A 25,721-nucleotide genomic window follows, 5' to 3' on the forward strand; every position below is an offset into this window, starting at 1 on the left:
AGGCGGGGCCAGGAGCTATAACTCGACCCCTGCAACCACAAACAGATGAGTACACACACACACATTGTTTCACACTGGAGTTTTAACCATTTATCTATGCTTTATATTTCAGAATTGCACTGTGCTAGTGTCAGAACCACCACCACCTGGCACTGTGTTAGTGTCAGAACCACCACCACCTGGCACTGTGTTAGTGTCAGAACCACCACCACCTGGCACTGTGCTAGTGTCAGAACCACCACCACCTGGCACTGTGCTAGTGTCAGAACCACCACCACCTGGCACTGTGCTAGTGTCAGAACCACCACCACCTGGCACTGTGCTATTGTCAGAACCACCACCACCTGGCACTGTGCTAGTGTCAGAACCACCACCACCTGGCACTGTGTTAGTGTCAGAACCACCACTGCTTGGCACTGTGTTAGTGTCAGAACCACCACTACCTGGCACTTTGTTCGTGTCAGAACCACCACTACCTGGCACTGTGTTAGTGTCAGAACCACCACTACCTGGCACTGTGTTAGTGTTACAACCACCACTATCTGGCACTGTGTTAGTGTCAGAACCACCATTACCTGGCACTGTGTTAGTGTCAGAACCACCACTACCTGGCACTGTGTTCGTGTCATAACCACCACTACCTGGCACTGTGTTAGTGTCAGAACCACCACTACCTGGCACTGTGTTAGTGTTAGAACCACCACTACCTGGCACTGTGTTCGTGTCAGAACCACCACTATCTGGCACTGTGTTAGTGTCAGAACCACCACTACCTGGTACTGTGCTAGTGTCAGAACCACCTCTATCTGGCACTGTGTTAGTGTCAGAATCATCACCACCTGGCACTGTGACAGTGTCAGAACCACCAGTACCTGGCACTGTTTTAGTGTCAGAACCACAACTACCTGGCACTGTGTTAGTGTCAGAACCACCAGTACCTGGCACTGTGACAGTGTCAGAACCAGCACCACCTGGCACTGTGTTAGTGTCAGAACCACCACCACCTGGCCCTGTGTTAGAGTCAGAACCACCACCACCTGGCACTGTATTAGTGTCAGAACCACCACCACCTGGCACTGTGTTAGTGTCAGAACCACCAGTAACTGGCACTGTGTTAGTGTCAGAACCACCACTACCTGGCACTGTGTTAGTGTCAGAACCACCACTACCTGGCACTGTGTTCGTGTCAGAACCACCACTACTTGGCACTGTGTTAGTGTCAGAACCACCACTACCTGGCACTGTGTTAGTGTCAGAACCACCTCTATCTGGCACTGTGTTAGTGTCAGAATCACCACCACCTGGCACTGTTTTAGTGTCAGAACCACAACTACCTGGCACTGTGTTAGTGTCAGAACCACCAGTACCTGGCACTGTGACAGTGTCAGAACCACCACCACCTGGCACTGTGTTAGAGTCAGAACCACCACCACCTGGCACTGTGACAGTGTCAGAACCACCACCACCTGGCACTGTGTTAGTGTCAGAACCACCACTACCTGGCACTGTGTTAGTGTCAGAATCACCACCACCTGGCACTCTGTTAATGTCAGAACCACCACCCCCTGGCACTGTGTTGGTGCCACAACTACCACCAGCTGGCACTGTGTCAGTGTCAGAACTACCACCACCTGGCCCTGTGTCAGTATCAGAACCACCACCACCTGGCACCATGTCAGTATCAGGATCATCACCACCTGGTACTGTGTCAATGTCAGAACCACCACCACCTACCATTTTGTCAGTGTCAGAACCACCACCATCTGCCACTGTGTTACGTCATCAACCAACTGTCAACGCAAGAGATCATCAACCAACTGTCAGCACACCAGATTGTCAAATTATCGTCAGCACAATAGATCGTCTAACAACTGTCGGTACAATACATCATCAAACAACAGCCAACATACTAGATCCTCAAACAACTGTCAACATACTAGATCCTCAAACAACTGTCAACATACTAGATCCTCAGGCAACTGTCAGCCCATCGGATTATCAACGGCCTGTCACAACATCTGATTCTCAAAAACTAGTGAGGCTCCAGCTCTCTGTCCCCTACAATCAGGGGGACCGATGCGGGTTTCGGCTACAGAAGATGATTCGTCGTACAGCACGTGACGTGCTGCACCAGGTGTACGAATGGGGGACCCAGGAGTTGGCCATCAACGTGCCCTTGCACGAGTACCTTCAACACGAGCGTAAACTCAGGAAAAAACAAATAAACCAGATCTTCAACAAGTCGATGCTGGACACGCTGACAGCTGACCCTTCCGGTGTTACTTATGACATATCTTTATTGTATAAGTGTATCCAGATGGTGTGTCAGCATCTGGCACCCGCTAACAACTCTGCGTGGTGGACTCCAGCCAGCACCCTGGAATTTACAATAACTTCCATTAAAAATTTTCGCAATGATCAAGTGCACATACAAGTTCCACTGACTCAAGCTGAGTTCATCAACAAGACTGAGGAGCTAAGAGAGCTACTGAGAGCCGCTTTAGAAACAGCTGGAGAGAAGTACAACATCGACCTCGGCACTGTAGAGCAATGTGTCTTCAAGATGGACCAAAGCATCAGCCTCTTAAGGAACGAACCTTTTCAACAGTGGAACATCACAAGTGTCGAAAATGAATTGTTGTTTAAGGAAGGTTTGGAGCTTTTGATGTCAGTTGGTTTACAAGAACTCAAAGAGAACTATACCAAATGGTCCCACATCAACCCAATGTCATTTCTGGATGAAACCGAATTTCATCCCCAAGTGAACACAATGTTCACCCAAATGGAAATAGTACTAGAAAAACGCTGTGTTAGAAGTCAAGCAATTAAGAACAAAGATTTATTACAATACGTAGCTGATTCAACAAGCAATAATATCACCATGTTGGAAGGAGTAGCCGGGGCAGGAAAGACTACCCTTACTAAAATGATCATGTCTGACTGGATTACCGGCAGTAGTTCTATAGACAAACTTACAAATTTCAATTTGTTGCTCTACATGGAATGTAGAAATCCAGTCGTTCAGTCTCTGTCACAGTTGTTGTCGACTTTAATGCCCAAAACTGCGCGGAAATTCCGAGAGAATGATATAGTTAAATGTGTTCTACAGTTTAAAACTATTGTCATCGTGGATGGTCTTGACGAACTTAATATATCATCGACAAAGCTTCTCAAGGAAATACTGAGCATTAAATCTTCCTATGATATTGCTATATTCTGCACTACAAGGCCAGAGAAAGTCAATGATTTTTTCAAAATGGTACCAGCGGGTCTTACAACAACCTATCTTAAGATAATTGGTATTCAAGACAGCATGAGGGAACGCTTTGTTGAACTGTATCACGAGGAAATGAAAAAAGTTGGCATGAGTACTCAGGAGACGTCTGGACTCATTACATATATGAGAAAGACACAGAATCAACTACAAGAGCATCTGAGACTCCCACTGAACCTGGTGCTTCTGACTTTCTTGTGGGCTGTCGGTGGAGATAAGGTAAATATAGTGACAACAGCAACTGAACTCTACTCAGAAATTCATACACTTATGCTTGAAAAGTTATTGGAGAGACTTAAGGCTCATTCTTTGACAGAACTGCTAGAAACTTCGCAGCTCAGAAGCAAAATCCACATATTTTTGTCAAGTTTGTATCGAGAATCTTTAGTTAGCCTCAAGAACGAAAATATTGTGCTGACAGATGAGTCGATGAAGAACCTTAAAGACGTATGTTCAAAAATTGGCTTGCCACAAAAAGAAATGATGAGCGCTTACTTAAGTCAAAAAACTCTATGGACTATGTCTGGAATTCAAATGAGGCTTATCATTCCCCATAAAGGCCTCCAGGATTTTTATGGTGCAATGTACTTGCTTGAAAAGTGCACAAATACACTTGAGGAATCAGGATTTTTGGGGAAGATGGTAAGAATAATCGTTGCCCCCTTCAAAACTAGCAGCATTGTTAAAGGTCTGAAACAAATTCACAAAACTGACACCGATCCTTTGCAACTTGAGAAGTATCAGAATGTCTTGATTCATCTCACTGGTCTCCTGCACATAAGAGCAGAGAATGTCCCAATGAATGTAACTAACGAGTTGGTCACACTGCTGAGGGAGTCTGGTATAAGAAACCGAGACGAATGGCTGGACATGTTATCTAGCGTCAAGTGTAACCCAAATATGATCAAAATTCTGGTAAAGCAAATTCCAAATTTCCTCATGGAAGATGGCAGAGTAGAAGTGGAAGACTCCCGGGTAGACTGCTACACTAACCTTCTACCAAGAATGACTCCTAAAGAAGTGATAGTGAAGATCAAGAGGAAGCCACAAGACATTCCCCGACTAGAGGCACTCCTTGAGTTGCTAAGCCTCCAGGCGCAGCAGACTTGTCAGTACCAAGTGGAGTTACATCTGGAGTACCTTTTCCGTCACCCAGGCGCTCTTCACTCCTCCCTCGACTCCATCCTCCAGCGCATCTTTCAAAAGTAGAGTGACTCTCTTTCAAATATCAGTAATACATTTGTAACCTTTTATGCAAAATTCAGAACGATTATATATATATATATATATATATATATATATATATATATATATATATATATATATATATATATATATATATATATATATATATATATATATATATATATATATATATATATATATATATATATATATATGTCGTGCCGAATATGTAAAGCTGGTCAATTAGCAAGAACTCATTTAAAATTAAGCCCTTTCTAAAATTTTCTCTTATACGTTTAAAGATACATTTTTTTCATTAATGTTGATGTAAAAATTTATAATTTTGCACCAAAAGGAGCTTAGAAAACTTACCTAACCTTATTATAACAAGAACAATTTATTTTAGCCTAACATAACTAAATATATTTTAGATTTGTTTACAATAATTTAATATTAAACAAACACAATCAAATATATTTTTTTTCGTTAGGTTTAAAATGATTTTAACGATATTATTGCATACACAAATTTTCACTTGTCTTATATGGGAAGATGAGCGTTGCTATTTAAGCCAAGATCGCAAGTTCTACCTATTCGGCACGACATATATATATATTTATTATTATTATTATCACACTGGCCGATTCCCACCAAGGCAGGGTGGCCCGAAAAAGAAAAACTTTCACCATCATTCACTCCATCACTGTCTTGCCAGAAGGGTGCTTTACACTACAGTTTTTAAACTGCAACATTAACACCCCTCCTTCAGAGTGCAGGCACTGTACTTCCCATCTCCAGGACTCAAGTCCGGCCTGCCGGTTTCCCTGAACCCCTTCATAAATGTTACTTTGCTCACACTCCAACAGCACGTCAAGTATTAAAAACCATTTGTCTCCATTCACTCCTATCAAACACGCTCACGCATGCCTGCTGGAAGTCCAAGCCCCTCGCACACAAAACCTCCTTTACCCCCTCTCTCCAACCTTTCCTTGGCCGACCCCTACCCCGCCTTCCTTCCACTACAGACTGATACACTCTTGAAGTCATTCTGTTTCGCTCCATTCTCTCTACATGTCCGAACCACCTCAACAACCCTTCCTCAGCCCTCTGGACAAGAGTTTTGGTAAGCCCGCACCTCCTCCTAACTTCCAAACTACGAATTCTCTGCATTATATTCACACCACACATTGCCCTCAGACATGACATCTCCACTGCCTCCAGCCTTCTCCTCGCTGCAACATTCATCACCCATGCTTCACACCCATATAAGAGCGTTGGTAAAACTATACTCTCATACATTCCCCTCTTTGCCTCCAAGGACAAAGTTCTTTGTCTCCACAGACTCCTAAGTGCACCACTCACTCTTTTCCCCTCATCAATTCTATGATTCACCTCATCTTTCATAGACCCATCCGCTGACACGTCCACTCCCAAATATCTGAATACATTTACCTCCTCCATACTCTCTCCCTCCAATCTGATATTCAATCTTTCATCGCCTAATCTTTTTGTTATCCTCATAACCTTACTCTTTCCTGTATTCACCTTTAATTTTCTTCTTTTGCACACCCTACCAAATTCATCCACCAATCTCTGCAACTTCTCTTCAGAATCTCCCAAGAGCACAGTGTCATCAGCAAAGAGCAGCTGTGACAACTCCCACTTTGTGTGTGATTCTTTATCTTTTAACTCCACGCCTCTTGCCAAGACCCTCGCATTTACTTCTCTTACAACCCCATCTATAAATATATTAAACAACCACGGTGACATCACACATCCTTGTCTAAGGCCTACTTTTACTGGGAAATAATTTCCCTCTTTCCTACATACTCTAACTTGAGCCTCACTATCCTCGTAAAAACTCTTCACTGCTTTCAGTAACCTACCTCCTACACCATACACCTGCAACATCTGCCACATTGCCCCCCTATCCACCCTGTCATACGCCTTTTCCAAATCCATAAATGCCACAAAGACCTCTTTAGCCTTATCTAAATACTGTTCACTTATATGTTTCACTGTAAACACCTGGTCCACACACCCCCTACCTTTCCTAAAGCCTCCTTGTTCATCTGCTATCCTATTCTCCGTCTTACTCTTAATTCTTTCAATAATAACTCTACCATACACTTTACCAGGTATACTCAGCAGACTTATCCCCCTATAATTTTTGCACTCTCTTTTATCCCCTTTGCCTTTATACAAAGGAACTATGCATGCTCTCTGCCAATCCCTAGGTACCTTACCCTCTTCCATACATTTATTAAATAATTGCACCAACCACTCCAAAACTATATCCCCACCTGCTTTTAACATTTCTATCTTTATCCCATCAATCCCGGCTGCCTTACCCCCTTTCATTTTACCTACTGCCTCACGAACTTCCCCCACACTCACAACTGGCTCTTCCTCACTCCTACAAGATGTTATTCCTCCTTGTCCTATACACGAAATCACAGCTTCCCTATCTTCATCAACATTTAACAATTCCTCAAAATATTCCCTCCATCTTCCCAATACCTCTAACTCTCCATTTAATAACTCTCCTCTCCTATTTTTAACTGACAAATCCATTTGTTCTCTAGGCTTTCTTAACTTGTTAATCTCACTCCAAAACTTTTTCTTATTTTCAACAAAATTTGTTGATAACATCTCACCCACTCTCTCATTTGCTTCACCACTCTCTTAACCTCTCTCTTTTTCTCCATATACTCTTCCCTCCTTGCATCACTTCTACTTTGTAAAAACTTCTCATATGCTAACTTTTTCTCCCTTACTACTCTCTTTACATCATCATTCCACCAATCGCTCCTCTTCCCTCCCGCACCCACTTTCCTGTAACCACAAACTTCTGCTGAACACTCTAACACTACATTTTTAAACCTACCCCATACCTCTTCGACCCCATTGCCTATGCTCTCATTAGCCCATCTATCCTCCAATAGCTGTTTATATCTTACCCTAACTGCCTCCTCTTTTAGTTTATAAACCTTCACCTCTCTCTTCCCTGATGCTTCTATTCTCCTTGTATCCCATCTACCTTTTACTCTCAGTGTAGCTACAACTAGAAAGTGATCTGATATATCTGTGGCCCCTCTATAAACATGTACATCCTGAAGTCTACTCAACAGTCTTTTATCTACCAATACATAATCCAACAAACTACTGTCATTTCGCCCTACATCATATCTTGTATACTTATTTATCCTCTTTTTCTTAAAATATGTATTACCTATAACTAAACCCCTTTCTATACAAAGTTCAATCAAAGGGCTCCCATTATCATTTACACCTGGCACCCCAAACTTACCTACCACACCCTCTCTAAAAGTTTCTCCTACTTTAGCATTCAGGTCCCCTACCACAATTACTCTCTCACTTGGTTCAAAGGCTCCTATACATACACTTAACATCTCCCAAAATCTCTCTCTCTCCTCTGCATTCCTCTCTTCTCCAGGTGCATACACGCTTATTATGACCCACTTCTCGCATCCAACCTTTACTTTAATCCACATAATTCTTGAATTTACACATTCATATTCTCTTTTCTCCTTCCATAACTGATCATTTAACATTACTGCTACCCCTTCCTTTGCTCTAACTCTCTCAGATACTCCAGATTTAATCCCATTTATTTCCCCCCACTGAAACTCTCCTACCCCCTTCGGCTTTGTTTCGCTTAGGGCCAGGACATCCAACTTCTTTTCATTCATAACATCAGCAATCATCTGATTCTTGTCATCCGCACTACATCCACGCACATTTAAGCATCCCAGTTTTATAAAGTTTTTCTTCTTCTCTTTTTTAGTAAGTGTCTACAAGAGAAGGGGTTACTAGCCCATTGCTCCCGGCATTTTAGTCGCCTCATACGACATGCATGGCTTACGGAGGAAAGATTCTTTTCCACTTCCCCATGGACAATAGAAGAAATAAAGAAGAACAAGAGCTATTTAGAAAAAGGAGAAAAACCTAGATGTATGTATATATATATGTATGTGCGTGTCTGTGAAGTGTGACCAAAGTGTAAGTAGGAGTAGCAAGATATCCCTGTTATCTCGCGTGTTTATGAGACAGAAAAAGAAACCAGCAATCCTACCATCATGCAAAACAGTTACAGGTTTTTGTTTCACAGACATCTGGCAGGACGGTAGTACTTCCCTGGGTGGTTGCTGTCTACCAACCTACTACCTATATATATACATATATATATACATATATACATATATACATATATATATACATATATATATACATATATACATATATATACATATATACATATATACATATATACATATATATATACATATATACATATATATACATATATACATATATATATATATATATAAATATATATATATAAAGATATATATATATAAAGATATATATATATAAAAATATATATATATATATATATATATATATATATATATATATATATATATATATATATATATATATATATATATATATATTGCTATATACAATGCTCGTGGAGGTGGGTATTAAAACAGGAAGAGGCTGAAATTAATCCTTGAGCATCCACTGCCACGAGTTTACTTGGGAATCTTCAATACCATTCTGATAATATTTCTATGATCCAGATTTCTACTTCTAGTATCCTTTAATCTCTCTACCTATGTTACCACATAATCTTGTGTACCAGTCAATGTATAGTGCAGTAATGGTTAAATGCATTATATAACCATTCGCAAGTGACGTAGCATGATTTTTGGTGCATAAACACAGGTTGAGCATCACCAATCTATCATGAAACCACCTGGCATAATGAGCAATCCTGTAATTTTGTATAGCATTGTTGTTTAAGATTGTGAACAATAGACTACTAAATAGCTATCGAGATTGTATAACCAATAATTTGAGTTATATGCGGTATTCCTGTCATGTTTCATGACAGAAGTTTCAGTTATGTTTCTTTCTATGACAGAACTGTTGGGTACAATAATCTGGGCAGCTGCCTGCCCTGGTGGGGGATTACAGGAACTAATGTGATTAAAGATAGTGTTCAACTCTGAATATTTATGTTGGGCTATTCTGGTTTCCAGAAGTTTACCTGTCTGACCAATGAATGAGAGAGAACACTGAGTACATGGGCCCTTGTAAACTCTACCATCTATGTTGGAGGACGGGTTTTTAATCAATCTTTGTTTCACAGTCCCAGTGTTTTTGTAAGCAAGGTTTATATTAATCTTTTTTTTAATGCCTCATGCAAGCAAAGCAGGTTCTTATTGTATGGTAAAACTAGTACATTTTTCCTGGCAATCACTTCCTTAGGATCAGTCCTGTAGAAAGTCTTTCTTGCTGACTTTAGTGCCTTTTTGACAAAATCCCCAGGGTATCTCAGTTTTGTGGACATATGTGACTGATATACCATCCTTCACAAGCAGTCCACATATTAATGCAACCGGGAACAATTAGTATTTAAACAATAAAAAACTGCGGCTAACCTGGGATCAAACCCTATGTGGAGAAATTTTCTCCAGGAGGGGGGTATCAGCCCCTTTCAGCCCCTTTCAGCCCTTTCAGCCCTGAGGGGCCCAGCCCTCTCAGAAGGGGCAAGCGTCTTGTTTACTGCTACAGTGAGTAATTGATCGCAGATGCAGTACGAGTATGCGACGTGGTCAAGCGACCGCTGCTCCTTGCAGTCCAGTGTTGCAGAGTGTATTTTAATAAGAGACAGTACATCTCTTACCTTAGCAGGACAATTAAGGTAAATCCTGCTCCCTCTTTATTACCATAGTAAAGATAGTGGACATTGTTGTCTATGCTTAAGACAGCAAGAATCAAACCTTCTGCTTTGCTTCATCAAGGAAGTGGCAAGGAAGCAAAAGTACTAGGTCAGCTTTTCCTTTGTGCTGGGGGCAGTAACGGCATGGGGCACTGTGGCGTCTTCAGATTACTTTTGACTCTACTGAGAGCGACACTGACGCCAGGATAACCATCAAAGAACACTGATCTATGCGTTAGTGTGAACAAAGTGTCTCATAAAGCACAATAAACACTTAAGAGAAGTGTGATCAGTTTCTTTAGTGATAAGATTGTGAACAATAAAGACAAATCTTGTGGAACATAGTGTACCAGTGTGCATATTCCTAGACAATGGAAGACGTGGACATCCAAGGACACTTCAGCTTCTATCAAGTCACCGATATCTGTCGAAGGTGTGAAGAACACCATAGCTCACGCTACAAGAGCAAGGTAGGTTACGAATTTCTTGTAGTACGGGGGACTGCGCAGTTCTTGAGTCGCAAGGAGTTTGTAATCAACCTATAGTCGGCAGTTAGGTGCGGACTTTTGAGTCCAAACAAGTACGTAATTTTTCAGCAATCAGTGAATGAAATATGCTGACATAACACCCCCTAGGGGTAAATTATTGTTTACATAATATGATCTCATTACAGCCTGTTGAGAGATGACTTCGACAGCTTCTCAAGACCTCGTCTGCAGGGGCGGCTGTGCAGGCGATGAGTTGTCTTTCTAAGTTAAGTTTTCCCTATATTTAAATTTAAAAATAAACTTAGCTGGTAATCCCATTTCTCAACACCCTAGTTGTTTTAGCCGGGTTCATGGGAAGTAAGTGAAAACTCACGACGTTCTATCCACTAATCCAACAATAGTAAAAACATTATGTATGTGTGTGTATATATATATATATATATATATATATATATATATATATATATATATATATATATATATATATATATATATATATATATATATATATATATATATATATATATATATATATATATATATATATATATATATATATATATATATATATATATGTCGTGCCGAATATGTAAAACTGGTCAATTAGCAAAAACTCATTTAAAATTAATTCCTTTCTAAAATTTTCTCTTATAAGTTTAAAGATATATTTTTTTCATTAATGTTAATGTAAAAAAATTTAATTTTCCTCCAGAAGAATCTTAGAAAACTTACCTAACCTTATTATAACAAGAACAATTTATTTTAGCCTAACCCAACTAAATATATTTTAGATTTGTTTACAATAATTTAATACTAAACAAACACTATCAAATATATTTTTTTCGTTAGGTTCAGAATGATTTTGGCGAAATTATTGCATACACAAATTTTCACTTGTCCTATATGACAAGATGAGCGTTGCTATTTAAGCCAAGATCGCAAGTTCTGCCTATTCGGCACGACATATATATATATATATATATATACAGTGTGTGTGTCTGTATGTACTCACCTAATTGTGGTTACAGGGGCCTAGACACAGCTCCTGACCCCACCTCTTCACTGATCGTTGCTAAGTCCTCTCTCTCTCTGCTTCCAGAGCTTTGTCATACCTCGTCTTAAAGCTATGTATGGTTCCTGCCTCCACTACATCACTTGTTAGGCTATTCCACTTCCTGACGACTCTATTACTGAAGAAATACTTCCTAACATGAACGCAAGTCAGACAATCACCTGCCCACAGGGCTACTGTGGATTGACTATGTCATCCTCTCGACAGAGTTGGAGTCAGAGCAGAGGTTAGACTGAGCATCCCCAGACTGGTTTCCACTCATAATTGTACTCTGACAGTCAGGAGGTGGAGTGATATGAGTCTCAATGACGTTCACAAACATGTGAGAACACTAGTAAAGGAACACTGAGAGGGATTAACATGTGACATATCTTCTCTCAATCGTTCTGGACAATACTGAATGTAAATTGCTATAACACTGTCGCTGGGACATCATGTGATGATGTCAGGCATGATGTCATGGGATGACATAGCAAGGTGATGTCAGGGCAGACATGGTGACGTCAGGGGTGACATAAGGCAGCAGTGATGTCGGGAGCGTGGTGACATCAGGGGGTAACATCGCAAGGTAGCGTTAGGCAGCAAACAACACATGGCTATGGACATCTGGCTTTTTAACTCACGTGGCTCCACATGACTTGTAGATCTACATGGCTCAGAGATCCACGTGGCCTTATCCACACCTGACTTCATGATCCACACAGCTTCGAGTGACCTCAGGCACTCAGATACAAAGCTCTCGCAAAGAATTAACACAGGATTCACAGGGAAAACACCAGAGAGGGAATGAGAGCATTGAACGGTGGTGGAGAGCAGTGTTATGGGAGGAGCGTGGCGGTGTATGGTGAGGTTGGGTGAGGCGAGGACTCTGTTTCCTCCTTCCTAACCACAAACACGTGGAGAATCAACCACAATGGACACAGAACACATAACAAATCTCATCTCTGACTTGTTGAGATAGCCATGCAACAAACAGGTGACACTGAACACCTGACTTGAAAACAGCATGGGAAGCTGTGAAGTAGTCTCCGTGGAATGCCACTATGATTTCTTGATGAAATTCAACAAATTTCAGCCTGGATCCAGCTGATCCTGTATCTGAATCATGAAACTTGCTGCTTGTACGAGGCGATGAAGAAGTGACATCACCATGCTTCCTTCCTCTCTCCAAGCAAACACAATTGCTGTGACTGCCTCTTGCCACCATTTATATCAGTCAAATGGTTATATCTGGTAGCGATGAATGGCGCTTTTTGGAGGCAAGGACTTTGCTTTATTGGGTTCTTGTACACAGATAGTGTGTTAAAAGTGATTGGCCAGACCCATGCCTGTCCATGCCCACGAGGGAAAAAGTAATTAATCTTAATGTCTCTAGGCTGTTCCTGTGAGAGAGAGACTGAGCTTTTCAGTCAGTCATGATCGAGGACGACCATGGGTAGGTGGCTGAGCAAAATGTAGACAGTAAGCCTACATGTCTAGTACCCAAAGTTCCCACTAGAGGTCAAGCCTCTAGGTAGGCAAACCCAGACCAGCTTCGCTCTCACCCTCACACCAGACAGCCTAGAGACATCAAGCTTACTCTCTCTCCCTTGTGGGCATGGGCAGGAATGGGCTTGGTCCATCACCTTTAGTACACTGCCTGTATACAAGAACTCAGTGAAGCAAAGTCCTTGCCTCTGAAGAGCATCATTCACCGCTACCAGAGATAAACCCAAGATGAATGATATACACTCTCTCCCAGCTCAAAAAAGCCTTATTATAATTCATCTTAAAGTTATGTATGGATCCTGCACATAAATGTACAATAAAGCACCGTATTTACTGGGAACGGTTCAAGTTCTTTGATTGTACTTCCTGGAACACAGACTAGAAAGGTACATGATAATATACTCTTGGAAAATCCTGGACGGACTAGTCCCAAATCTGCACATGAAAATCACTCCCTACGAAGCAGGAGATGTAACATTTCCCCAGTGAAAAGCAGGAGCACCACAAGTATGCTAAGAGACAACACAATAAGTGTTAGAGGCTCAAGACTGTTCAACTGCTTCTCAACATACATAAGGGGGATGATCAATAGACCTCTGGCTGTCTTCCAGAAGTAGTTGGACAGGCACCTAAAGTCAGGAGTGATTTTCGTCCCAAACTTGCACACGAAAATCACTCTTTATGAAAGCAAAATACTCAGCAGACGATGAAACATCCCTCCAATGAAAAGCAGGGGCGCCACTAACACGATAAGAGACAACACAATAAGTGTCAGGGGGCCAAGGCTGTTCAACTGCATACATAAGGGGGATTACCAATAGACCTCAGAGTCTAGTACTGCAAAAGGGTTAAACACAGAGGTGACTCTGGAAGTAGAGACTACAGAGGCGATTGTCGAAGTAGGTACTACCAAGGTATGAGGCCGTCTAGCAAATGTGAAATAAGAAAGCCCTGGGAGAGTTCCTTGAAGGCAAAGAATGGAAACTGCCATGGCATAAGGGAAAACCCTCCTTCTCTTTAAGACTTAACAGCAGATCTCCGTTTCTCTTAATGAAACTGGGCAATAACAAGAACAAACTGGGTGCGTCTCTTTACAGTTAAGGTAAGAGGGAGGATGGTTGCAGGATGGACTGCTATGGTCAGCTGCACCACAGACAAGGAATCTGTCTTTGACCTGCAATACTTTGTTGAGTGGCCAAAGCACCAGCAATTTCTACACTATTGTGGCATAGGAATCAATTATTGTGCTTGTAAGTGCTCTTTCGTTATTTAAACAGAGGGTGGAAATTCACGGCAGTCAAAAGTTAACTACATTACAAGGATAGTGTCTCCGTCTCCACCCATGGGCAGGTAATACGTGTTTATTTTAAGAATCGGAAGGTCCAGGAGCTCGAGTTGCTCCATAATGTCTGCATCACCCGTTAGAAAATCTTGTTGAACGATGGTATGTGGAAGAACAAGAGTTCTGCAGCAAGAATTAAGAGCAGTGTGTTCACAAATCGTGACAGGATTGTTAATGATGCTATGAATGGAAAGACAGTGAGAATGTTCAGCATTTTGCATAAAATTAAATCTATCGTCCAGAGTGTTGCAGGAATCTGCGGGAGACGTCGATTAAAGAATAAAGAATTTAGTCCATGAGGTACCTCGATCCAAAAATTATAAAGTTTAGTTTAGTTTAATATGTTTATTATGCACCCCATACCCATCCTGTGGGCGGTAGTCAAAAGATTACAGAGGTACATAATGGGTCCAGGGACTGGACTCCAAAGTTTTGATAGTTGAGCAAGTTACAAAGGTAATGAACTCACAATTTGCAAAGGTAATGAACTCCAGGTAAGTCTGGTCACAATCATGACAGTTACAAAGGTATTTACAGATTACAGAGGTACATAATGTGTCCAGGGACTGGGCCCCCAAAGTCCAAAAATTATAAAGGAAGAAACTGTCTAGCAGGTAGTTTATGAGAATAAGAGCAAGAGGTAACCAGGCCATAGGGTTAGAGTCATCTGTTACAGGTCAGGATCGTTTAGATGGGGGACCGGAGATGGTCCATGCTGAGCAGTGTGGACACCGAAAATTGACTTACTGTAGAGGGGGAAGCTGGAATCACAGCCGTGCAGATGTCAGACATATCAAAAGGATCATGTGGAACCTCGGTAGCAGAGGTGGATGAAGAGGTGCTACCCAAAGAGCACCAGGTTAAACCATACCACCGGCGGGATTGAACCTGCGGTCAGAGAGTCTCAAAACTCCAGACCGTCGCGTTACCCACTGGACCAGCTAGCCACAATAAGGTTCGTCCAGCTAGGTATATTTCTACACCATAGGAAGGTTAGCATAGGCACCACTGTGACCACAAATGCAAGTTTTTACAGACGAATCTCCAGCTAACGTGGCCGTGGCGAGTCAGCACCAGGTTCTTTGAAAGGTTAGGAAAAGGGTCCGATCGCTAGGGTCTTGTGAGGATGCCACTAGGGAAGGAGGGGGTCTGAGAGGAAGTAGTTCATGGATGTGTGTCTTCAAGATAAGGGTTCTTTTATTTCTTAAGAAAGGGGGAGGGGGAAAAATAGCTTCAACGAGACACAAAAAGAGATCGTATATCTGCCTCCGCGCCCAAGAGGACCCTCAGCAAGGCTGGTACAACAGATGAAAATGAAATGAAAATGAAAATTTTTATTTCCTTGCAAAGCTTGCAATGTGTGGTTTACATATTATAAGATATTAATTACAAAGAAAGCCACTAGCATGCCTAGGTATTTCAGGCAGACTAATTCTTATTCTTACTGACTATTCAATATTGACACAGGTTATGGAGCAGTACATTTTAATATTCATAATTGCATATTAGTATAAAAGTTAGGTAATTAAAAAGTTTATCATTAATAAGATTGATAAAAGTGAGGTAGTACAACACATATAACAGTATTACAATTAGTATAGTTTAGTAATGGGAATGGTTTTATCTCGGCTTGATACACTGTTTCAATAATCCAAAGCTCCTGCATTGTCTGAGTATTTCAGGCAAACTTAAAACTAACTTAAGATTGGGAATGTTATGTTTACAGTCATTTGGGTGAAAGTATAAAATTGGGAGAATTGCAGATAATGATGTGTTCATGACACTGAAAATAGCATGTGTGGTTTTCACATATCTAACTGATGATGGGTGAGTTAGGGAGATAAGGTGTTTTTTAACGGTAGTTTTGAAAATACTTGTTGAGTCAGCGGTTCTGGAGATTTCGGGCAGAGAGTTCCAGATTTTTGGCCCTTTTATGTACAGTGAATTTTTGAAGATGTTCATTGAACCCGTGCCTTACCCTATTCTCCATGCCAGTTAACCAGCAATCCAGGATAACCATCTAACATCCACTGTGCCACCTCGGCAAACAAAAGAGAGGGTGGTCGGAAGCCTGCCACGAGATATAACTCCTTCAGCCACCACTTCCCAGAACCGACAGGTAGCCTTAAGAGATACACCTGTCACCTTAAGAATTCCCAAAGCAGCCCTCCAGAACTCCCAAGGGAGGATCAGCACATCCACAGATTATCCAGATTCCACAGGAAACACCACCACCACCGAGGGCCTCAACAGGACGGACAGCAATACTCTTTCCTCAACCCAGGAGCTATAACTCCTGAGGGAAAATCCCCAAAGGCCAAATGTGAGAAAGGGAGAAGAGGGGAGAGATATGAAGAGGTGGGATGGGAAAAATGGGGTGGGAAGGTGTGAGGGGCATTTAGAAGGAAGAAGAAGACCAAAAGGTCCAATTTCTTAGACCAGGAGCCTCTTCATCATTGCAAGAACCCCCCATCCCTTGAAGAGGCAATAACTGTAAAATGCATCTTTTGGTAACTTTAAATATTTATCGTTGATGTGATTTCCTCAAAGGAAACAATATCTTGATGACAGGTTGTGTAAATTATTATTGACCAATTTTATTAATGAAATTGGTTTCGTTGAAATAATTGGAATGTTTCTTATGTTCAGAAATAAGTCATTGTTTTACTTTATTTGGTTACCCGAGGTTAAACCAACTTAATGTTTTGTATGTACCTAATAATATCTGTGTTCCATCAAGATCATTCTTAAATATTTGTATCTTATGTATATTAAGCTTACATAAAACTTGCTCTCTTGAAAGATGGTCAGTTTCGCCTAGAGAAAAGTTTGGATTGGTTTTCTTTTAGAGGGAAAAAATGGACAAATTGAAATATTGCTTTCATGTGATAATTTCTGAGTGTTGCTTCTGCAGATTACTTGACAACGCAGCTTCAAGCTTAATGTGTTTATTTATTTCAAGATATTGGCTCTTTGGGGTCGTAATTTACTGGGTGCTAGTGGCTTGTCTCGTGACTTGGTTGATAGCATCCTCAGCTCACATACTGAGGATACGGGATTGATCCCCGGCACAGATAAAACGTTGGACGTTTCCTTACACCTGCTACCCCTGTTCACCTAACATTAAGTAGATATCTGGGTGTTAGACAACTGTTGTGGGTCGCATCCTGGGGGATGCTTTGCATAACCAGGGGCTTTATATGTAGTATGCCAATGATGTCAGCTAGGTCCCTATCGACTGTATTATGTACTTGTACAAATGATGATGCCAGTTGCAGAAATATGGATATTTGTTTCCAAATGATGACTTGTAAATATCTCTTCTGATTAGCTCAAAATCATCAACACTAATATTTAACTACATTATCAACTTATGTTGCCTAGTGTCCTCTTCCAGTCACGTGTATTGAGACACAGGAGACTTGGTTATGGAACGCGGCGACGCCTTTCTCCGATCCCGAAGCGACCAAAATGCATCTAGTTGAGTCAGACTCAGAGGAAAAATGTTTCTCGTGTGACGAAGCCATAGATGCAGGTACAAATAACAAAAAAAAAAAGGCACAATACCGTGACTGGAACGATACACAAATAACCCGCACATAGAAGAGAGGAGCTTGCGACGACGTTTCGGTCCGACTTGGACCAATTACAAAGTCACACTAACGAAAAGGAGAGAAGGTGTATATATAGGCAGGAGGTGGTAGTAGTAGTAGTAGTAGTAATGGACATAGAAGGTAGTAGTAGACTTAACCTGATTCCTCCTTTTTCTTCTTCTCCGTCTTCCCCTTTCCTCTTTCCTTTTCCTCTTTTGGGTTGATTTCTTCTGCCTTGTGTATTTGTTCTTTCATTATTTATTTATTTATTCCCCCCCCCTCCTCTGTGTTCTTGCTCTCACCCTCTGTGGGCACCAGCTCCCTTGTGGGCACCAGCTCCCTTGTGGGCACCAGCTCCCTTGTGGGCACCAGCTCCCTTGTGGGCACCAGCTCCCTTGTGGGCACCAGCTCCCTTGTGGGCACCAGCTCCCTTGTGGGCACCAGCTCCCTTGTGGGCACCAGCTCCCTTGTGGGCACCAGCTCCCTTGTGGGCACCAGCTCCCTTGTGGGCACCAGCTCCCTTGTGGGCACCAGCTCCCTTGTGGGCACCAGCTCCCTTGTGGGCACCAGCTCCCTTGTGGGCACCAGCTCCCTTGTGGGCACCAGCTCCCTTGTGGGCACCAGCTCCCTTGTGGGCACCAGCTCCCTTGTGGGCACCAGCACCCTTGTGGGCACCAGCTCCCTTGTGGGCACCAGCTCCCTTCCAGTGCTCCTCTTTTCTAGTATTTGACCGGCTCCTCCTCCTTCTTACTACCCCCCCCCACTACTACTACCTTCTACCTCCACTACTACTACTATTATCACCTCCTGCCTATATATACCCCTCCATCTCTCATTTTCGTTCGTGTGACTTTGCAAATGGTCCAAGTTGGACCGAAACGTCGTCGTAAGCTCCTCTCTTCTATGTGCGGGTTATTTGTGTATGCAGGTACAAGGCATCTCCAACTATGCAACAATGTAGTTTATATATATAAGGTGTAGGTATATAGTAAAGAAGTGCACTCCCGACAGGTGCAGTGTGAGGAGGTACAGAGGTGGGTTCAGCCCTGGGCTGTGCTCAGTGTTGTCACACACGCTGAAAGAACTATCTATATCTATAGCTACACCAGAAGACGGACCACTGCTAGCAGCTGCACTCAACACACCCTCCTCCCTCCTTCCTCGACTACCAAGTCTCAACAAACTATGTGAGTTATTGCATAGCTTACATTAATATTTAGCTTCAGCATTAAAAAATTATATATATATATATATATATATATATATATATATATATATATATATATATATATATATATATATATATATATATATATATATATATATATATATATATATATATATATATATATATATATATATATATATATATATATATATATATATATATATATATATATATATACATCGTCCCACCACAAGAGAGAACACAATGTACATGTCACGTTATCCACTCAGCCATCGATCCTACAAAAATCACACACCTAGCAGAATTAGGTGTTGTTCGTGATCCGAGGACACTCGTGGCAGTGGTATGCTCAAGGATTAATTTCAGTCTCCTGCAGCAGTTTGGTAAATAATTCAAAACCACTTGTTCCATGGCTTCATTGCTATATGGACTGCTTATTGAGGCGGGTATTCAAACAGGAAGAGGCTGAAATTAAGCCTTCAGCATACCACTGCCATGAGTGTCCACGGATCACGAACAACACCTAGCTCTGCTAGGTGTATGTGTCGTGGGGTCGAACCCTGGCCTGCCGCAGTTTGGTAAATCCACCTCTGGTGCAAATAGTGGGACCCACAGCCTCGGAGAAGTGGATAAAAGACTTCGAGGAAGAATATTTGGATTTCTTCCCGAAGCTATTTGAATATTCCACTTCTCCTACCACCCCATCTTTTCATTCTTTTATACCAGTTGATATATTTTATCACATAATATGTTACAAAAGATTTAAAAGATACATTGCTGGTTTAAAGATAGCATATATAGTACGTGAGGTTTGAGGGATGCATTTAAAGTACATATTGATCACTTGGACAATGAAATATGGATCCCGGGTTACAACCTATACAGATGGACAGAGTGAACAGGCATAAGGTGGGGGTTGGCCTGTATATCACAGAGTCACTTATATGCTCGGAACCACTAAATGCCTCAAATGATGTAATTGAAGTTTCGGCAGTAAAGATCGAGAACCAAAACCTGGTCATTATGTTTGTATACAAGCCTCCGGATGCAACTTCCCAACAATTCCAAGACCAGCTTTAGAAAACTGACCACTGATTGTAAAATCTTCAGGCTCCTGCCTCCAACTTCTTGTTCCTGGAGAATTTCAACCTAAGGCACCTAAAATGAAGAAATGTAGCAAATAATGTTGTATTAGAGATAACACCAGGAGGAAGCTCAGATGAAAACTTGCACACTCACATGAGCTTTTAAATCTCTGCACCAAATTCACCTTAAACCAGCAAATAATAGAGCCTACTAGACTGGAGAATACACTGGACCTCTTCACTAACAATGATGATCTGATACGAAATATTACCACATCAAAAACAATATACTCAGATCACAACATAATAGAGGTACAAACATGTATGTGGGGAGCACTAGACCGACAAAATGTGACCAGTCACAAGGAAGTCTTCACCAAATTCAACTTCAATTACAAAAACATAAAGTGGGACCAAGTAAACCAAGTCCTAACCGATATAAGCTGGGAAGATAGACTAAGCAACACGGATCCCAATCTATGCCTAGAACAAATTAAGTCTGTGGCACTCGAGGAGTGCTCAAGGTGAATTCCTTTAAGGAAAAGGAGAAGATGTAAACTAGAAAGAAAAAGGCGCTCCCTATACAGGCGAAGGCAAAAAATAACAGAGTGGCTAAAAGAGGTCAATATATCTGCAATACGTAGGGAGACACTGGTCAGAGAAATAGCAAACATCGACGTAAAGGTAAAGGAATCTAACAGGAATGAAGAAATGTGGGAAGAACTAAAAGCCATAAACGAAATATTTAATTTCTTATGCAAAATCAAAGTCGAGAACAACATCCAGTATTGGGCCCTTACTTAAACAAGATGGGTCCTACACAGATGACAGCAAGGAAATGAGTGAGCTACTCAAGTCCCATTATGACTCAGTTTTTAGCAAGCCGATAACTGGACTGAGAGTCGAAGACCTTAATGATTTTTTTTATGAGACAGACACAGACTATGGTAGACACAAACCTATCTGATATTATATTCATGCCAAATGACTTCGAACAGGCGATACATGACATGCCCATGCACTCTGCCCCAGGCCCAGACTCGTGGAACTCCGTGCTCATCAAGAACTGCAAAAAGTCCCTATCACGAGCTTTTAAAACATCCAATAGAGAGGGAGCATGGACACGGGGGTCGTCACACAGTTGCTAAAAACAACAGACATAGCCTCACCCCACAAAAGTGGCAGTAAAGCAATAGCAAAGAACTACAGACCGATAGCACTAACATCCCATGCCATAAAAATCTTTGAAAGGGTCCTAAGAAGCAAGATCACCAACTGCCTAGATTCTCATCAGTTACACAACCCAGAGCAACATGGGTTTAGAGCAGGTCACTCCTCCCTCTCCCACCTACTGGATCACTATGACAAGATCATGGATGCTGTAGAGGATAAACAAAATACAGATGTAGTCAGTGGCGGCTCGTCAAAAAAAAAAAAAATAGATTGGGGGGACTGCGTGACTGCAGCTCCTCGCTGCCAGATGTAACGCCAGTAATATTTATACTATCGTACTGCATCACACTTCTATTTTTAATCATTTTTTCTCGTTTCAACAAAAAAAAAATAAAAAAATAAAAATTCGCTTTTAAATACATTGGAAATAACATACAACAGTTTGTTCTTGTAATATATTTGCCAATTGCAAATTATTTTACAGTAAGGTTGATGAAGTCATACGTCTGGCAGTAAGCATCTGGGGTGACTGCAGCTCTCCAGCTCTTATGGTTGAGCCGCCACTGGATGTAGTATACATAGACTTTACAAAACCTTTCAACAAGTGTGACCATGGTGTAATAGCACACAAAATGTGTGATAAAGGAATAACAGGAAAAGTTGGTAGATGGATCTATAACTTCCTCACAAACAGAAGACAGAGTAAAGTCTGAGGCAGCTACGGTGAAAAGCTCTGTTCCACAAGGCACAGTACTCGCTCCCATTCTATTCCTCATCCTCATATCTGACACAGCGATGTAAGCCATAGCTCCGTGTCTTCCTTTGCGGATGACACCCTGATTGCCATGACAGTGACCTCCATCGAAGATACTGCGAGACTCCAAGAGGCCATAAAGCAAATCTTCAAATGGGCTACTCAAAGCAATATGAAGTTCAATGAAAAAAAAATTTCAACTACTCAGATAAGGAAAACTTGAGGAAATTAAAACTGTATCAGTGTATACAACAAATTCTAACCATACAATAGAGCAAAAAAGTAATGTGAAGGACCTGGGAGTGATAATGTCAGAGGATCTCGTCTTCAAAGACCACAACAATGTATCTACCTCATCCGCGAGGAAAATGATAGTATGGATAATGAGAACCTTCAAAACTAGGAATGCCAAGCCCAGGATGATTATCTTCAAATTGCTTGTGCTCTCTAGGCTGGAATGCTGCTGTACACTAACTGCCGCTTTCAAGGGCAGTTAGTGTACAGCACCATTCCAGAGTGCACAAAGAACTTTCACGGCACATATAAGCACGATAAGGCACATAAATTACTGGGAACGGTTGAAGGTCCTTGATCTGTATTCCCAGGAGCGCACGTGAGAGAGATACATGATAATATACACTTGGAAAATCCTAGAAGGATTAGTACCAAACTTGCACATGAAAATCACTCCATATGAAAGCAAAAGACTCGGCAGGAGATGCAACATTCCCCCAATGTAAAGCAGGGCCGCCATGAGTACACTGAGAGACACAATAAGTGTCCAGAGCCCAAGACTGTTCAACTGCCTCCTAGCATACATAAGGGATGATTACCAATAGACCCCTGACTGTCTTCAAGAAGGCACTGAACAGGCACCTAAAGTCAGTACCTGACCAACCGAGTTGTGGTTCGTACGTCAGTTTGCATGCGGCCAACAGTAACAGCCTGGTTGATCAGACCCTGATCCACCACGAGGCCTGGTCTCAGACCGAGCCACGTGTGCGTTGGCCCACGCAACCCTCTCCAGGTAAACTCCAGGTGAACTTAACGTCTCACTAAGTCTGGTTTCTCCTAGGTTGTCTGCAACATTGTCATGGAGGCCCGTTTGCGCATTCGCCTATATCATGGGACAATCTCAGACATGATAAAGACTCTGGCAACACTCCTGATGACCACCCTGCAAGTGAAGCTGTCCAACCACCTCACTACTAAGGACTCTTTCATCGCCGTATGCTTTAACGATGACGAAGCTGACAAGATCATCATGACCTCCGCTATAAATGTTCTCAATGATTGTAACTTCGAAGTGCCTCCTTTCCCTGCGCTGAGGGCCAAGAAATTGGTGTTCGTAAAGAAGCTTGATCGCTACGTCACCAACCAATCAACAGACGATTTGAAACAACTCACTGAAGATCAAAATGACTGGGCCACCACCGATTCCATCACAAAATTTCCAACTGATACCTCTATGATTAAGGTCACTTTCATTGAAATCTCCAAACATCTCAGGCACTCAGTGCTCTACACACCTCATATTACCGTGTTAATCCTCGCCAAGCACTGAGCTTTGAAGGAAAAGAAATACTGCTTCAACCGCGGCACTAAACGACACTTATAATAACTGCACCTCAACCTCTCAGTAATGCCTCAACTGCAAGAATAATCATCATACTCTTACAGCCAAGTGCTCTCTCAAGAAGGAAATCGTCAACAAATATAAAAATTTTAGACCCAGACTTATGTTTCAATCACAAAGACCCAGACTTATGTTTCAATCACAAAGACCCAGACTTATGTTTCAATCACAAGACTTCAAATTAACATTCAAAAAATTTTCCAATTTACCCAACAGCCTACTTCTGCAACAAATTTTATTCCAACACTCCCATAGGCACTCCAACCAAGATCATGTACTGCACGATGTATCACCATATGATGAACGCTGCCTGTCCTGGAACCTTCAACTCCACAATTAATGAACTCGTCTGTCTTAACAACCTTCCCAGTTTCAAGTTTCCTGACACTGCACCACCAAAAGAAATACTGAAAATCATCTCTAACAAATTAGCCATTCCATCCCATGAGATCTTCTTAAGGCACTCCTGACCCATCAGGTGCCCAAGCCACTTTGCCTGTTCATTCTGCTACCGCCTCCAAACCCATTAATACTCCATTAGAAAATCAAGACTTCACCTCTTACCAAGAAAATGAAGTCGACAACCACATCCCCGACACAACATGGAAAAAATCTTTGATTATTCACCACACCCAAAAAGTCCATCCTCAACTCTGCAATATAACTGTCAAATACGCCTCTGTTACTCCAAACAGGTTCACCCCACAACAGATCCAGTTTCTTTTTAAACCATTCATCGATGACTTCGACAACTCACATACCTGCCAAAATAAATTGCTCATGAAATTTATGAACGGGTCATTTTCACAGTAAACTGATGGTGAACTCATGTTTGCCGTCAAGCGCCCTACTGCTGTTTCTCCGACTGAAGACGCCCCTCTCCGGTACTATTATTCACTTATCTTCACATCCTTGTTCTCTCCTTACCTGAGAGTTACCTACTCGCCTCAGCGTAACTTAATGTAACCACTACTATTGCTTATCGTTCTGTTACTTCCATTTCACTGGTTCAACTATTTAAGTTTTTTTTTCATGTCTCCGTATTACGTATTACAGCTTCTGTTGAATGAGATATATGATGAATAAAAATATCCAGATGTAGCGCCTGTGTCTTATTTATAAAGCTAATGTGTAGTGTTGGTGTTACAGGTGTGCATGTTGGCCAGGAGGTGGAAGCGTCAATGCTGGTGCCACTTCCTCCACTGAGATACCTTGAGGTGTACCTGAGCCATGTCACTAGGCAGCGCGTTCCATGGGCTGTTGAGGTTGCCAGGTCCCTCCAGCCAGTCGCCAGGTAAGTGCATCACAAGAGTAGACCCGGGACATACCTCGCAAGTCCTTGTAGTACCTGACAATTTTTATTTGTCCACCCCATTCTTCAATCTTCAAAAATATTTAATTCAATGTTCCACTCGTCTATAACTCCAGTGGAACCTCGGTTGTTGACTGCATTACTTGTCGAATAAATCGGTTTTCGAACGAGGAATTCGAGAAAAAAATGTACTGGTTTTCGTATGTTCTCTTGGTTGTCGACCGACAATGCGAACGGCTTGGATCAAGGGCTCACAGAATGTGCATTGGACAATGAGTCGACAGCGAGGGTTTAATAATTTTAAGAAAAGAAGTAGTAGGTATTCATATCGTTGCTAGGCATGGGAAGGCTGCCACTACTGACAAACTGGCTGCTGAA

At 41.7% G+C, this 25,721-nt stretch overlaps 1 protein-coding gene across 1 annotated transcript in view; it reads left to right on the forward strand.

Moving 5' to 3' along the window:
• The first annotated feature begins 1,544 nt into the window (after positions 1-1,544).
• LOC128691436 (uncharacterized) overlaps positions 1,545-25,721 on the forward strand; it is an 82,500-nt gene continuing 58,323 nt past the window's right edge. Inside the window, exons 1-3 of the mRNA XM_053780308.2 lie at positions 1,545-4,479; positions 19,206-19,381; positions 25,181-25,325. Coding sequence (XP_053636283.2) covers positions 1,547-4,479; positions 19,206-19,381; positions 25,181-25,325 — 3,254 coding nt within the window. The 5' untranslated portion in view covers positions 1,545-1,546. The remainder of the gene's footprint in view (positions 4,480-19,205; positions 19,382-25,180; positions 25,326-25,721) is intronic.

Source organism: Cherax quadricarinatus, chromosome 36, assembly GCF_038502225.1.
Source record: "Cherax quadricarinatus isolate ZL_2023a chromosome 36, ASM3850222v1, whole genome shotgun sequence".
NCBI classification, from domain to species: Eukaryota; Metazoa; Arthropoda; class Malacostraca; order Decapoda; family Parastacidae; genus Cherax; species Cherax quadricarinatus.